The sequence below is a fragment of the Hylobates moloch genome, unplaced genomic scaffold (assembly GCF_009828535.3).
Source record: "Hylobates moloch isolate HMO894 unplaced genomic scaffold, HMol_V3 SCAFFOLD_18, whole genome shotgun sequence".
Lineage (NCBI taxonomy): Eukaryota > Metazoa > Chordata > Mammalia > Primates > Hylobatidae > Hylobates > Hylobates moloch.
This window is the reverse complement of record NW_026652293.1, coordinates 37,139,373-37,155,105: the sequence shown is the minus strand read 5'-3', so window position 1 is coordinate 37,155,105 and position 15,733 is coordinate 37,139,373. Positions and strand designations below refer to the sequence as shown.

General features: G+C 41.5%; 1 protein-coding gene across 1 annotated transcript in view; it reads left to right on the top strand.

Annotated features, from left to right (window-relative positions):
- The window catches only part of ROR1 (receptor tyrosine kinase like orphan receptor 1), a 422,204-nt gene that overhangs the window by 396,396 nt on the left and 10,075 nt on the right, over positions 1–15,733 (top strand). Inside the window, exon 7 of the mRNA XM_032136853.2 lies at positions 3,353–3,564. Within this exon, the coding sequence (XP_031992744.2) occupies positions 3,353–3,564 (212 nt within the window). The remainder of the gene's footprint in view (positions 1–3,352; positions 3,565–15,733) is intronic.

Genomic DNA, 15,733 nt, shown 5'->3' with positions numbered 1-15,733 from the left:
ATAGAAGACCTTCCATGAATAATCTGATAGGGCATGAATACAGAATAGACTCCTTTGTTTGCCAGACAGGTGAGGCCCTACTTTCTCTTGTTGCTAAAAATCTGGCCTGGAAAAATGACTAGCATTGCGTTAGTACTAAATTAGCCTCATTGCTTTTGTAATCATTACCCTCAAAATGATTTCACTGAAAAACCAAGAATAACAACAGAGACTTTACCCCCCTAGGGTACTGAGAAATTTGAAAATGGTTTATAATGTTAATAATAACCGTAACATCCAACAACTGTATGGCAATTTTCAATTATCCAAGGTTCTTTCATGAACATTATCTCATTTGATTCTCACGTGAACCAAATAAGATTGGTAGAGCAGGTACTATTATTCCTGCTCTACCAATCTTATTTATTCCATTGAATAAATGAGGAAATGGAGATCAGGGAGGTTGTTTCTTGCTTAGGATTATCTAGCCCAAAACTTCCAGCCCAAAACTTTTACCTGTGAATCCCCCTCTAGTCTAAGGGTAAAGGGTAAACATTGAGTGGTAACTGGTACTAGAATAGATTTGTTGCTTACAGCAATTCTGTGAAGTAGGTATTACTCCCATTTTACAGATGAGTTTGCTTGGAGTGGCTAAGGGCCTACTGAAGGTCACATAGATAATGAAAAAGGCATTATTCAGAGGTTTCTGACTCGGTGCCCTGTGGCAGATGGTCTTCTACTCAGGTGATTCCTTTCTGTCTATCTGTAGGCATGTAGACACAATCATTACTGGTGCACATTACCCAGCACTGACTACAACGGCCTCCAGTGATGCCTGGGTTATATATTTACCTGTAACAGTGTATAAAGCAGGGATTTTCTGTAATCCCAGCACTTTGGGAGGCCGAGGCAGGTGGATCACGAGGTCAAGAGATTGAGACCATCCTGGCCAACATGGTGAAACCCCGTCTCTACTAAAAATACAAAAATTAGCTGGGCGTGGTGGCACGTGCCTGTAGTCTCAGCTACTCAGGGGGCTGAGGCAGGTGAATCGCTTGAACCCGGGAGGCAGAGGTTGCAGTGAGCCGAGATCGCACCATTGCACTCCAGCCTGGCGACGGAGCGGGACTCAATCTCAAAAACAAACAAACAAACAAACAAACAAAAAACAGGGATTTCAAAAGCATCACATTTGGCAAAGCTTCAGTGTTATTCCCTTCCTTTCAGATCACCCTCATCCTTCCTACCTCCATGAAACAAGAGGAACCCTACTATGAGAAAATAGGGGCAAAATTCTCCAATTATTGGCAGTGAAGTGTAGTAGCTAGAATGGTGGGCAAAAAGCAACACCAAAGATGGAATCCCAGCTTTTGACTTACTAGCTGCATGTCCTTGGGCAAGTTACTTAACCACTCTGTCTTCCAGCATCTTCACCTATAAAAATGAGGATAAGGATGTCATCTACCTTATAGAGTTGGTTGTGACTAAAATGAGTTTATGAAAAGCACCTGGTCCATAGTAATAATAGCTAACATGATTTTGCACCAGTAGAAAATATTTGATAAATATTAAAATTGGGTTCTCTGTCACCCAGGCTGGAGTGCAGTGGCGCAATCACAGGCTCACTGCAGCCTCAACCTTCTGGGCTCAGGTAATCCTTCTGCCTCAGCCTCTTAAGTAGCCAAGACTACAGACATGCACCATCATGCCTGGCTAATTTTTTAAATTTTTTGTAGAGGTGGGGTTTCACCATGTTGCCTAGGCTGGTCTCAAATTCCTAGGCTCAAGCGATCTGCCTGCCTCGGCCTCCCAAAGTGCTGGGATTACAGGCATGACCCACTGCACCCAGCCTGAAATTCTTATTCTTTTTATTCTACTCTGTAACCAGACTCTTCTGAGGGCTAACTCACAGGGCACAGTCCCAAAACCAGGTTTTGGTATTCCTTTCGAATAACTGATATGCCATATCTCACCTGCCAAACAGTTCCCAAACAAGGTGTGTACAAGTAAAAACTACATATGGTTTATTCTCATTTACATGTACTAGGGTAACTCATTATTTAAAGGACCTTTTAGGTCTTTTCATCACTCTCTTTATACTTCCAGTTTAGCATCTACAGGACATGTCATTATCTTTCTTCTATTTTCCTTACCAGACGATGAGCCCCTTAAGGGCAGAGGACATGTCATACTTAATTTTATGTTCCCAGTACCTACAATAGTGCCTGACATGCAGTAGCTTTTGTTTATTGACTTACTGAATGAGTGGAAGGATAATTGAATGAACGCATGGTTAATTATTTTGTAAGGTAAATAATCATCTCTGAATTTTGTGTCAATTTGAGTTTTCACACTTTGAGTTTTCTTAAAGATAGCTGATCTTGGTTATCAGGGCACGTCATTATGTAACCCCTCTAATTACTATCCCATAATTCTGTGTTTGTTTTACCAGTCAAATAATTCATTAATGACAGTATATGCCTAAGTATTTGGTTTCAATGGTCAGGCTCAAACTGATAAAAAGAAAAGTATGTCTCATGTTCTACACATATTATATTCTTTTCCAAGCAATGGGATATAAGATTTCAAAAATATACTTCAAAGTGTTAGCACTCATAATTATTGGGCTCACATGAAACCATTTAAGAATTCTGGGGTTTCAATAAAGTGTCAGGTTATACAGTGCTGCCATGCTGGAAGGAAATATAGACACCATCCAAAACAGACACTTACTTTTGCAGAGGTAAAGAATGAGGCCCAGAGACGTGAATGTGTGTTCAAGGCCACACAGCTGATCAAAGACCAAAGTGACCCTGACTTCAGGCCCCCATATTCTCAGGCCAGTGGCTTTTTGGACACTGGGACCAGGATTCCTTAGTAATGTTGATTCTGGAAGATGCAGGATTGGCCCCATAAGTCCAAACCAGCCAAGACAAGGTCATGGTTTCTAGAACACCATCTTGTGGGGGCTGATCTCGGCTGGCAGCCAATGGAAGAAGAGCCCTGTGGTCCACATTAAGGCTCTTGGATGTATACAGTCCATTCACATGGCGTTTAACTTTTAAGGTGTTAGAGAAATGTGGGTCTGCCACTAAAGAGAGGCAACATCAGAGGGACCCACACACATACAAAGTTTTCATAATGTCCCTCTGCAGTTTTTAAACATTTGAACTTTAAACTTTTAAACTTCAATAAATTATGTTGAAGGTTTGATGGAAACAAATGGTAATAAGCAATGGATTCCTTTTTTCTCACAGTGGATTTGTGTGTATAGAAGAATAGAAGAGGTGGTTCATTTTAAACTATGCAATGTAATATTATACATGTTACTTTAAAGAGTATAACTTTTGCTCTTTTTCATTTCTGCACCCAGATTCAAAGGATTCCAAGGAGAAGAATAAAATGGAAATCCTGTACATACTAGTGCCAAGTGTGGCCATTCCCCTGGCCATTGCTTTACTCTTCTTCTTCATTTGCGTCTGTCGGAATAACCAGAAGTCTTCGTCACCACCAGTCCAGAGGCAACCAAAACACGTCAGAGGTCAAAATGTAGAGATGTCAATGCTGAATGCATATAAACCCAAGGTAATGTTAGCAGTACAAAGCTACATTTGTTCCATGGGCTTCAAGTTAAAGCACCATGTTATAACCCTCCCAAGCTTGGAAATCGAATGATATGGAATCAGAGTTTTATAAGTGCTAAGGTTCATTTTAACCAAATGCAAAGATGAACTACCTACCTCTGTCTAAACCAAGACGCTTTCATCAGTCTGTCTACTTCAGTGTTGGGCCACCCATATCACTGCCTTGCCATAGAGTCGCTGGGCTAGAAGTGATCCCAGGAAATCATCCTGGCCAGCCTGTCAGGACTCAGAATGTGAGCAATTTTTCAAAATTTCAAAGAGGAAATTTCATACTTTTCCATCCAAATTGCAAGAGAGAACAAGATCCATCACTGTTCACAAACTTCACTGTCGAGAACCTTCTCGTTGCATAATGTGCAAATAGTTAAAACCACTGTACTATATACTTAAAAATGATTAAGATAGTAAATTTTGTTGTGTTTTTTTTTACCACAATTTTTAAAAAATCCTTTGTGTGCCTAACTTACATCCCTTTTTCTTTGGCTTAAGTGTATTTTAAGGAAGTGTCGTCCTTCCAATAGTCTTCGAATGCTGTTTTATGATAACCAACCTTAGCCTTCCCCACTTTGAGCTAAATCAACCCCTTCCCTTTTGCTTTTCATCCACATCTTTCAACGTTTGAGTTGCTCGAGGTCCTGGCAAGGAACCCAGGGTCACTGGCCCTTACCTTAAATGGAGCCCCTGCACTGCATCTTGGAACTAAAATACAACAGAGTCTTTCTTTCAGGAAAGCCAGAATCACAATCCCAGGGCTCTCAGCAAAAAGATTTCATTTAAATAATTTAAGACTCTTGCATCTAACAGCCTTTTTTTTCTAATTATTCCAATTGCTTAAGAACATTAATTCATTCATTCAACAAATATTTATCTTCCCTGTGGACTAGTAACTGTATTATTCTTTTGACCCTCATAAAGAGGAGAAGCATCACTTTTAATAAAATTTTAGGAAAAAAAAGTCTTCACACTCAAATTAACTAATCCTCTTATCTAATAAATGGAGTAGTGTAATTGGGCTGACACAGAGTGCTCATTTTTTTTTTTTCTGCTTTACTGTTCAGATTTTTTTTATTTAAAAAGTCTTGAAAAGATTTTTGCTATTATAAAGTCATATTTATTAATAGGATTTGGAATTCCTTAAATGCTAAAAATTCAGTGTATATATTCTGTATTCAGCAAAACCACTGTTCTCTTGCTGAGTGTGAATTTTTATCATTTAAAAAAAAAAAACAAAAAAAACTACAAATCCTGAAGACCATAGAGTTCATGCAGTAGACTGGAGGATGGGCAGAGGTAGGGATTCAACTCTTTTGACATCCCAGCTTCTAGCTAGCTGATTTACATATATTATAGCATTTTATATAATATCACATTTAATCCTTACTAGTTAGTGCTACTATAAAAGTAGTGAAAGCAAATGGATGGGGGTTAATATTGCTACACATTCACCTAGTTGACCTGGCAGATACTTTTACCTAGCTCATGACTTCAAGCTTCTAGTGTAAGAGCCATTGTTCCATGAGACTCCTTCCCTTTCATTTCTGTTAGTAAAGGTTGAGAAGTCTTAGAAACACCAGAACTCTGGGTGGGGGAGAGACCTAGATCACTTTGGTTACAGCAGGCGGCAGTTTGGTGCAGTAGCCACCATCCTGGAAAGATGTACTCCTCATTGCCAGGGCAGGAACCATGGAAGAATCATTTCCATTTTTAGAAATTATCAATTTTGTGGGTTAGCCTTAATCTGCAATTTAATTCCATTTTTAGTGGAGGTTTGTTTTATATCACATGATGTCCAACAGAGATTCCAGAGAGCTTTGTGGCATAAATAGAAAAAAAGCTAATATATATATCGATGAATACAAACTGTCAAGAACAATACCAGGAGCTTTTACATCCATTATCACACTTAATCCCCACAGCTATTGTATAAGGCAGGTATTATTACTACTTTTGTACAACCAGGGTAATTGAGACACAAACAGACTAAGTAACTTGCCCAAGGTCCAAGAGCTAGTTATGAGAAGCAATGAAATGTGAATACAGGATTTTTCACCTTTTCTAAATAGAGCCGGCCCTTGCTCTTGCAGGATCCGTGATAACTTTTTCACAGAACAGATCAAGTGGGGAAGGAGGAGGGAGGGTTAGGCAAGCAACTGAATGTGATCCCATTTGGTCAGTTTGTGCTGCAGAGTAACCACAGGCATTCTCCTGGCTTCTGACAAGTCTTTAAGGGGCCTGCATGGCAGTCACTGAATGATGTAGCCCTAGCCCTGCCAGGGACATGTACAATTTGGCTAGAGCAATAATAGTCCCCCATCCTTCATGGTCAAAGAGACAAATGTAAAATATACTGGCATGAGTTTTCCCAGAGACTGGGTGAAGTAAACATTGCTTTCATAGTTTCTGGATCATTTCTGAGGTGTGCCTTGCTAAATCTCCCAGTGTCAAGATTTGTCCAATATAAGGCTTAGAGCTTAGCCTTAAACTCCTGAACCAGAGAAGTAGAAATGGCTTAAATATTTGAATGGGTTGGGGAGGGGAAAGGAAACAACAAAAACAAATACTAACTTTTCTTTTTCTTACACTTCTAAGGGACTTGGCTCCGATCAAATTCGAGTTATTCAATTGTTTGTTTTGGTTCTTACCGAGTGCCTTTCCTGGAAAAAGCACAAAGGACTCCGTAGACCTTAAAGAAAATTCCTAAATGTAAACAGAAAATCTCTAAAACTGCTTTGTAAGGTCACTGACACATAAATATTACATGTACCTATAAAATCTAAAAGGAAAGGACACACATAAAAAAGAAAGAAAAAAAGTGCTGAAAACAAACACTCCACCAGAGCAAAATCAAAAGAATATTTAGAGGCGAGGATGAAAGGAATGAAGGATAGAAGCCAGTCTGCCCTAGTCTTATTCTTTTTTCCCCTTGGCCAATTCAAAAGTCAGAGACTCTAGGGTTCTTATTTATCCAAATGAATGTGCCCTTCAGGGTTTAAACTCTCTGCTTCCATCTCTCTTCGCTTGTGGAGCTGCTAAAATTCTCCTGAGTGTTTGGATTGAGAAGAGGAGGCTCCTGTGGGAGATTAGAAACCGATACCCTTGAGAGAGGACAACAGGGAGCTGCCGACAGACTGGCTGACGAGGCCCGGCTTGGGTCCCCAGAGAGGTAGGACGGTGCAGTTGGAAGTAAAAGCTTTTGATGAGCCATGAGTTTCCTTCTCATCTGTGGGCAAAGGAAGCCAGTGGACCAGAGAGGCACCTTAAAGCCGAACAGTCAGGAAGATGGAGATGCCCTGGCTCCCATGCCAACTGCTCTGTGACTCTGAGAAGCCATCTAGCCTTTTGCAGTTCAATTTTCTCAGCTGTTCAGGGGAAGAAGTAGACTGTGTTCAAGTAGAAGACTGTTAATTTTCCTGTTATTTTGTTTAGTCAAAGATTCGAAGCCATTCAATCCTCTAATGAGTACTGTAGTGATGCCTAAACTAAGCAGGATTTTTCTATATTGCATTACAAATTTTACAATCTGAGTGAGGTTGTTTTTTCTTCTTTTAGTACTGCAGAAATTGAACCTTCTCAGAGGAGCCTGGAAACCCTAAACTCCCTTCTCTGTTTCTTTTCCTTTGCTTCTCCTTCCCTTGCCCCTACATCCCCTGCCAGGTATGACTCTGGAGAACAGCATTCTGTAAGCTTGCTTGGGTAAGGGACAGAAGCTGTGGTATGTGCTACTGTGGGAGCAGGGAGGGGGCAGAGTCTCCCCTTCAAGAACAGTATGGGCCCAATTCAGCCCAGGCCTCCTGGCTCCTCACCTACCTGGAGGTTAGGCAGACAGAGAGGTTAAAAGATGGAGGAGTCTGAGGGGCATGGTTGCTCACACCTGTAATCTCAGCATTTGAGGAAACCAAGGTGGACAGATCGCTTGAGCCCAGGAGTTCAAGACCAGCCTGGGCAACATGGGGAAACCCCATCTCTACAAACACACACACACACAATTAGCCAGGCATGGTGGTGCATCCCTGTACTTGGAGCTACTCGGGAGGCTGAGGTGGGAGGATTACTTGAGCCTGGGAATTTGAGGCTGCAGTGAGCTAAGATCATGCCACTGCACTCCAGCCTAGGCAACAGAGTGAGACTCATCTCAAAACAAGAAAAAAAGATGGAGGAGTCTGAGAAGGAGGGCGAAGAAGAGTCAAGGCAGGCCGGGGGTGTGAGATGCAGCCAAAGCCTGGGCAGCCCCCATGAGTCAAACTCCTGCAGCTCCTGGCTAATGTAAGTAAGGAACATCGCAGGGGAGAGAAAGCAGGACTGGCCCAGCTTTCCAAAGCTGATGGCTGTGATTTACTTCTCAATTTACCCTCATCTCTTGCCAGCTTCTCTGCTTTTTCACTTCTAGACAATTCATCTCTCCATTTTCCCTTCCAGCCAAAGTAGTTGCTGAATATATTGAAATTTGATTACATTCTCTGGCCCTGTCCCTTTTGCCAGCAACATGCTTCCATCTAAAAGCCCTGCTGGAGTCTGGCTACCCTTTTAAATTCCCTGTTCTTACCAAATGTCACCACACTTCATGCTAAAATATCCTCAATAACTTTTCCACTCACTGCTTAAAACCATTGTCTCCCAACAGTTCTGAGCTCACCATTCTATTAACATGGGCCTCTTGGGAATCACCAGTGATGTTATTTAATCCAGTGACCTTTGCCAAGTCTTCATCCCCTTTAATTTCTCTGGAGCCTTTGATATTCTTAACCACCATCCTGAAATATTTTTTTTTCCCCTTGACTTTCCCTATCTCCTTCCCACACTTCCTTCGCTAGTTCTTTTAATTCCCCTTAATGGGAGCATCCTCTGACATTCTTTTCCTCTCTCATTCTCTTGTGCTGATTTCATCCTCCGGCGTTGCTCTAGCTCCCCCTTGAGTGTAATGATTTCCCAACCTGGAAGGCCCAGTTTCAAGTTACAAAATTCTTGCCACCAAAATCCTGCCACCCAAAAGTCCATACTATCGGGGCCTAACTTACCTTTCCAGCCATGCTTTTCTCTTAGTTTATTTCTGGAAAGTAGTCTGATACACTTCAAAGAGCAAGAGTGTAGAGACAAAGAGATATCTTTACAAATCTTGGCTCCGCTGTCAACTGGCCACAAGATCTTAAGCAAATAACTAACTTCTCTGAACCTTTTATTTTCTCATCCATAAAGCAAGGATAAGAATAGTACTTAAAAGGGATATTTTTTACACTTTGAGATAGCGTGTCTGGCACCTCACAGGTACTTAATAGCTAGAAATTACTATTACTGTTGTTATAACTGATGAGTACAGATCTTTTTTTTAACTTTTAAGTTCAGGGGTACAAGTGCAGGTTTGTTACATAGGTAAACTTGTGTCATGGGGGTTTGTTGTACAAATTATTTCATCACCCAGGTATTAAGCCCAGTACTCATTAGTTATTTTTTCTGATCCTCTCCCTCCTCCCAAGCTCCACCCTCTGAAAGGCCCCAGGGTGTGTTCCCCTCTGTGTGTCTATGAGAACAACATTTAGCTCTCACTTAAAAGTGAGAACATGCGGTACTTGGTTTTCTGTTCCTGTGTTACTTTGCTAAGGATAATGGTCTCCAGCTCCATCCATGTCCCTGCAAAGGACGTGATCTTATTCTTTTTTATGTCCACATAGTATTCCATGGAGTATATTGTATGTACCATATTTTCTTTATCCAGTCTGTCATTGATGGGCGTTTAGGTTGATTCCATGTCTTTGCTGTTGTGAATAGTGCTGCAGTGAACATACATATGCATGTGTCCTTATAATAGAATGAGTTATATTCCTTTGGGTATATACCTAGGATTTAAATTGCTAGGTCAAATGGTATTTCTGTCTTTAGGTCTTTTAGGTCTTCCACAATGGCTGAACTAATTTACACTCCCATCAACAGTGTATAAGCATTCCTTTTTCTCTGCAACCTCGCCAGCATCTGTTGTTTTTTGACCTTTTAATAATGGCCATTCTGACTGGTGTGAGATGGTATCTCGTTGTGGTTTTGATTTACATTTCTCTAATAATCAGTGATGTTGAGCTTTTTTTCATATGTTTGTTGGCCACACGTATGTCTTCTTTTGAAAAGTGTCTGTTCGTGTCCTTTTTATGGAGTTGTTTTTCTTTAAGTTCCTTAGAAATGCTGGATATAAGACTTTTGCCAGATGCATAGTTTGCAAAATTTTTCTCTCATTCTGTAGATTGTGTTACTCTGTTGATAGTTTCTTTTGCTGTGCAGAAACTCTTTAGTTTAATTAGATCCCATTTGTCAATTTTTGCTCTTGTTTTGATTGCTTTTCGTGTCTTCGTCATGAAATCTTTGCCTGTGCCTATATCCTGAATGGTATTGCCTATGTTGTCTTTCAGGATTTTTATAATTTGGGGTTTACTTTTTTGTTTTTGTTTTTGTTTTTGTTTTGTTTTGTTTTTGAGATGGAGTCTCGCTTTGTCACCCAGGCTAAAGTGCAGTGGTATGATCTCAGCTCACTGCAACCTCCGCCTCCTGGGTTTAAGCAATTCTCATGCCTCAGCCTCCTGAGTAGCTGGGACTACAGGCATGCACCACCACAGGTGGCTAATTTTTGTCTTTCTTCATAGAGACAAGGTTTCGCCATATTGCCCAGGCTGGTCTCAAACTCCTGGCCTCAAGTGATTCACTTGCCTTGGCCTCCCAAAGTGCTGGAATTACAGGCATGAGCCACTAGAGTTTTACATTTAAGTCTTTAATCCATCTTGAATTAATTTTTGTACATGGTGTAAGGAAAGGGTCCAGTTTCAATCTTCTGCATATAGCTAGCCAGTTATCCCAGCACCATTTATTTTACTAGGGAATCCTTTTCCTATTGCTTGCTTTTGTCAGGTTTGTCAAAGATCAGGTAGTTGTAGGTGTGCAGTCTAATTTCTGAGTTCTCTATTCTGTTCCATTGGCCTATGTGTCTGTTTCTGCACCAGTACCATGCTCTTTTGGTTACTGTAGCCCTGTAGTATAGTTTGAAGTCAGCTAGTATGATGCCTCCAGCTTTGTTCTTTTTTCTTGGCTATTTGGGCTCTTTTTTAGTTCCATATGAATTTTTAAATAGCTTTCTCTAGTTCTGTGAAGAATATCAATGGTAGTTGAATAGCAATAGCATTTAATCTGTAAATTGCTTTGGGCAGTATGGCCATTTTAATGGTATTGATTCTTCCTATCTATGAGCATGGAATGTTTTTTCATTTGTTTGTGTCATCTCTTATTTCTTTGAGCAGTGTTTTGACTACAGATCTTTTAATGAAGCAAATGCTGTGCAAACATAGGATACTGTGGGCTGGGGAGGAAGCTATAGGATCCAGAAATGCACAGCATTAACTGGGGTGAGGACACAGGCAAGAGAATCCCAGCAAAGATTATAGAGGTACTCTTTGGACAGCTCTTGTATTCCTTGTGTCCATCCTGTTAGCATACATTCTCCTGCCCCACACCCTGCTCACATCCTGGATAAAATCCATCAGGGTGGAGAAGGTCTGATAGTGAGGGCTGGGAGGCTGCCCAGTACATAACCTCAGCTTAAACCAATGTCTGAAGAAACTCTACTTCTGGGAAAAACAAGTCCTATAAATGACTGTGTTATAAATTGGCATCATAAACGGACTAAAGTACTTCAATATCTCAATAGAATCTTTGTAATAACCCTATGAAGTAGGTACTAATTTAAGTCTGATTTTTAAGATGAGAAAACTGAGGCTTCAGATTCAGAGTTGGCCCAAAGTCACAAATTGTTAAGTGACAGAGCCAAACTTGAACCCAGGTCTGCTCAGGTGCAGAGCCCAGTGCTTTTCTATTTGCCTCTACTGCCTTTATTTTCAGGCTGACTGAAATATGTGAGCCCAAGTTATGAGCACGTGATGGCTCAAGCTGACATTAAAATTACTGGCATCTGTTCTGTCTATTTCCAGGCAGAATAGAAACTCTCCTGTTGGCATTATAAAGTAACTCCACCACAGAATCAACCCTGCTCACCACCAAACATTCAAGCTATCAGAAAGTTACGTTATAGAGAAAAGAAAGGCTTCTGAAGTTAAATCACTTCCAGAGAAATGCAGCTGAGCTCCAAGCAAATGTGGCAAAATATTGGTTGAAACTCCCTCTAGAACTTGATTGCATAAGCCAGAAAGCACTTAATTCAGCTGTAGTCTTTGAAAATGTCCATAACCTCCCAAAACAAAATGGCTGTGGCCTCTAAGCTTTTAAAATGTAATCATTTCCATTTATGAGTAGAGTCAGTTGTTTCATAATTCTAACACTGTTTACCTAAGAACCAGTAAAATGCACAAGAAAGGAAAATAGGTTTTGGAGTCAAGCAGATCCATGTCAACAGCCAAGTCCAGATACTAAGAAATCTTACATTTATATACTCTCCAGGGCCCTCATGCTCAATTCAGGTGAAGGTTGCCATGGACAGGTTTTGTTCATCTATCCCAGTCAACTAGCAGAGACAACTGAGCATAACAGAGTGAGGTCTGACTCAAAAACCAGAGAGCTCTTATACCTTGAGCATTTCACTTTTGCATCAATGGTCCTCATGCTTTTAAAATGTAGAGTCCTTTGAGGATCAGATGGAAAGTCTGCCTCCTCTTCCCAGAAAGCTCTGCAACTTTGGTGTCAGACATACTTGGATTTGAATCTTGGCATCACCACTTAATAGTTGTGCTTCTTTAGGCAAGCTACTTAACCACTGAATGCCTTATGTCCTTATCCATAAAATGGAGGCAGTCATAATATGAATCTGACAGAATTGTGATGAGGATTAAATGGGTTGATGCATTAAGCACTTTATGTCAGGGAGCAGACAAGGGAGTGTAGTGTGGTCATAGCAAGGCAGGCTCTGGTGTCTGAATTGATCACCTACCAGCTGGGAGACCACTTAACTGACCTGTTCTTTGGTTTTTCCATCTGTGAAGTAGGTATGAGTCATAGTTACCAATCTCATGGGGTTGGTGTGAGGATGAAAGGAGCTAATATGTGTAAAGTACTTACAGCCTAACATATAAGCATTCAAAAAATCATAGCCATTATTAGGATCTCAGTGTCTGGCACATGGCAGATATTTAGTAAATGGTAGGTATTGTTAAATTCAGATTACAGATATCTAGGATAGGAGCCATGTCTTCTCTCTTCATAGTTCTTTCATGGTCCCTCATATAGTAGTCTGTATGTATATTCTTCAGTATATTGTATATACAGTATCAGTTGACCGACTGATGCAACTAGCTATTAAAATATATCCTAAATGATTGGCTCTAATTGAAACTAAAGGAAACTGGTGATATGGCCCAAGCTATAGAGAGACTTATATTTCAAAGTTTTGAAATATAAGTCTCACTAAGACAGTAGTCATGTAGTATGTAAACCTAATAAATGCTGGTTAATGGTTCTTATATTTTTCTCTACCTGATATTTCTAAAGCATCTTTTCAAGCAAGAGTATTGTTTTTTCTCAGTTGGATAAGTTTGAATTGCCCAACCAGGTTCATCAGACACATTGTGGTCATTCATCACGTGGAGAGAAGGGACCCAGATCACTAAGGAATTGACTGATCCAGAAAACTACATCCATTTATTCCAGGGGCTCTCAAAGTGAGGCCTCTAAGCCAGCAGGAGTCTCATCAACTGAGAACCATCAGAAATGGACAATCTCAGACCCACATAGAAACTCTTGAGGTGGAGCCCAGCAATCTGTGCTTTAACAAGTCCTACAGGTGGCACTGATGCCTGCTCTGATGTAGACTATGCTGGTCAGTACTTGAAATTCAGGAAGCAAGTCAGCCCATAGGGAATACTGATCTCAGAGAAAACTGTGCTTCCAAAGAGAAAAAGGACCTGGGATAGCCGTCCTATTACCAAAAATACTTCTGTAATTTCAGTAGGGCCAGAGTCTGCTCATCATTCCTCTGATGGGGTGTATTAGTCTGTTTTCACACTGCTGCTAAAGACATATCTGAGAATGGAAAGAAAAAGAGGTTTAATGGACTTTACAGTTCCACATGGCTGGGGAGGCCTCACAATCATGGTGGAAGGCAAGGAGGACCAAGTCACATCTTATGTGGATGGCAGCAGGCAAAGAGAGAGCTTGTGCAGGGAAACTCCCCCTTATAGAACCACCAGATCTCATGAGACTTATTCACTATCACGAGAACAGCATGGGAAAGACCTGCCCCCATGATTCAATAACTTCCCACTGGGTCCCTCCCACAACATATGTGAATTCAAGATGAGATTTGGGTGGGGACACTGCCAAACCATATCATTCGACCCCTGGTCTCTTTCAAATCTCATTTCCTTACATTTCAAAACCAATCATGCCCTCCCAAAAGTCCCCCAAAGTCTCAACTCATTTCAGCATTAACTCAAAAGTCCACAGTCCAAAGTCTCATCCAAGACAAGGCAAGTCTCTTCTGCCTGTGAGCCTGCAAAATCAAAAGCAAGTTAGTTACTTCCCAGATACAATGGGAATACAGGCATTGGGCAAATACAGCCATTCCAAATGGGAGAAATTGGCCAAAACAAAGAGGCTACAGACCCCATGCAAGTCCAAAATCCAGCAGGGCAGTCAAATCTTAAAGCTCCAAAATGATCTCCTTTGACTCCATGTCTCATATCCAGGTGACTCTGATGCAAGCAGTGCATCAGACACCTCTGCCCCTGTGGCTTTGCAGGGTACATTTCCCCTCCTGGCTGCTTTCATGGGCTGGCGTTGAGTGTCTGGGACTTTTCCAGACTCACAGTGCAAGCTGTTGGTGGGTCTACCATTCTGGGGTCTGGAGGACAGTGGCTGTCTTCTCACAGGTCCACTAGGCAGTGCCCCATTAGGGTCTTGGTATGGGGGCTCCGACCCCACATTTCCCTTCTACACTGCCCTAGCAGAGGTTCTCTATGAGGGCCTCACCCTTGCAGCAAACTTCTGCCTGGGCATCCAGGCATTTCCATACATCCTCTGAAATCTAGGTGGAGATTCCCAAACCTCAATTCTTGACTTCTGTGCACCTGCAGGCTCAACACCACGTGGAAGCTGCCAAGCCTTGGGACTTCCAACCTCTGAAGCCACAGCATGAGCTGTACCTTGACCCCTTTTAGTCACAGTTGGAGTGGCTGGGACACAGGGCACTAAGTACCTAGACTGCACACAGCAGAGGGACCCTGGGCCCAGCCCACAAAACCATTTTCTCCTCCTAAACCTCTGGATGATGGGAGGGGCTGCCGGTGAAGACCTCTGACATGCCTTGGAGACATTTTCCCCATTATCTTGGTGATTAACATTTGGCTCCTCATTACTTATGCAAATTTCTGCAGCCAGCTTGAATTTCTCCTCAGAGAATGGGATTTTATTTTCCATTGCATTGTCAGGCTGCAAATATTCCAAGGTTTTGTGCTGTTTTCCTTTTAAAACTGAATGTCTTTAACAACACCCAAATCACCTCTTGAATGCTTTGCTGCTTAGAAATTTCTTCCACCAGATACCCTAAATCATCTCTCTCAAGTTCAAAGTTCTACAAATCTCTAGGGCAGGGGAAAAATGCCACCAGTCTCTTTGCTAAAACATAACAAGAGTCACCTTTGCTTCAGTTCCCAACAAGTTCCTCATCTCCATCTGAGACCACCTCAGCCTTGATTTCATTGTCCTTATCATTATCAGCATTTTGATCAAAGCCATTCAACAAGTCTCCAGGGAGTTCCAAACTTTCCCACATTTTCCTGTCTTCTTCTAAGCCCTCCAAACTGTTCCAACCTCTGCCTGTTACCCAGTTCCAAAGTCACTTCCACATTTTCGGATATCTTTTCAGCAGCACCCCACTCTACTGGCACCAATTTACAATATTAGTCCATTTTCACACTGCTGATAAAGACACACCTGAGACTGGGAAGAAAAAGAGGCTTAATGGACTTACAGTTCCACATGGCTGGGGGCGCCTCACAATCATGGCGGAAGGCAAGGAGGAGCAAGTCACATCTTACGTGGATGGCAGCAGGCACAGAGAGAGCTTGTGCAGGGAAACTCCCCCTTATAGAACCACCAGATCTCATGAGACTTATTCACTATCACAAGAACAG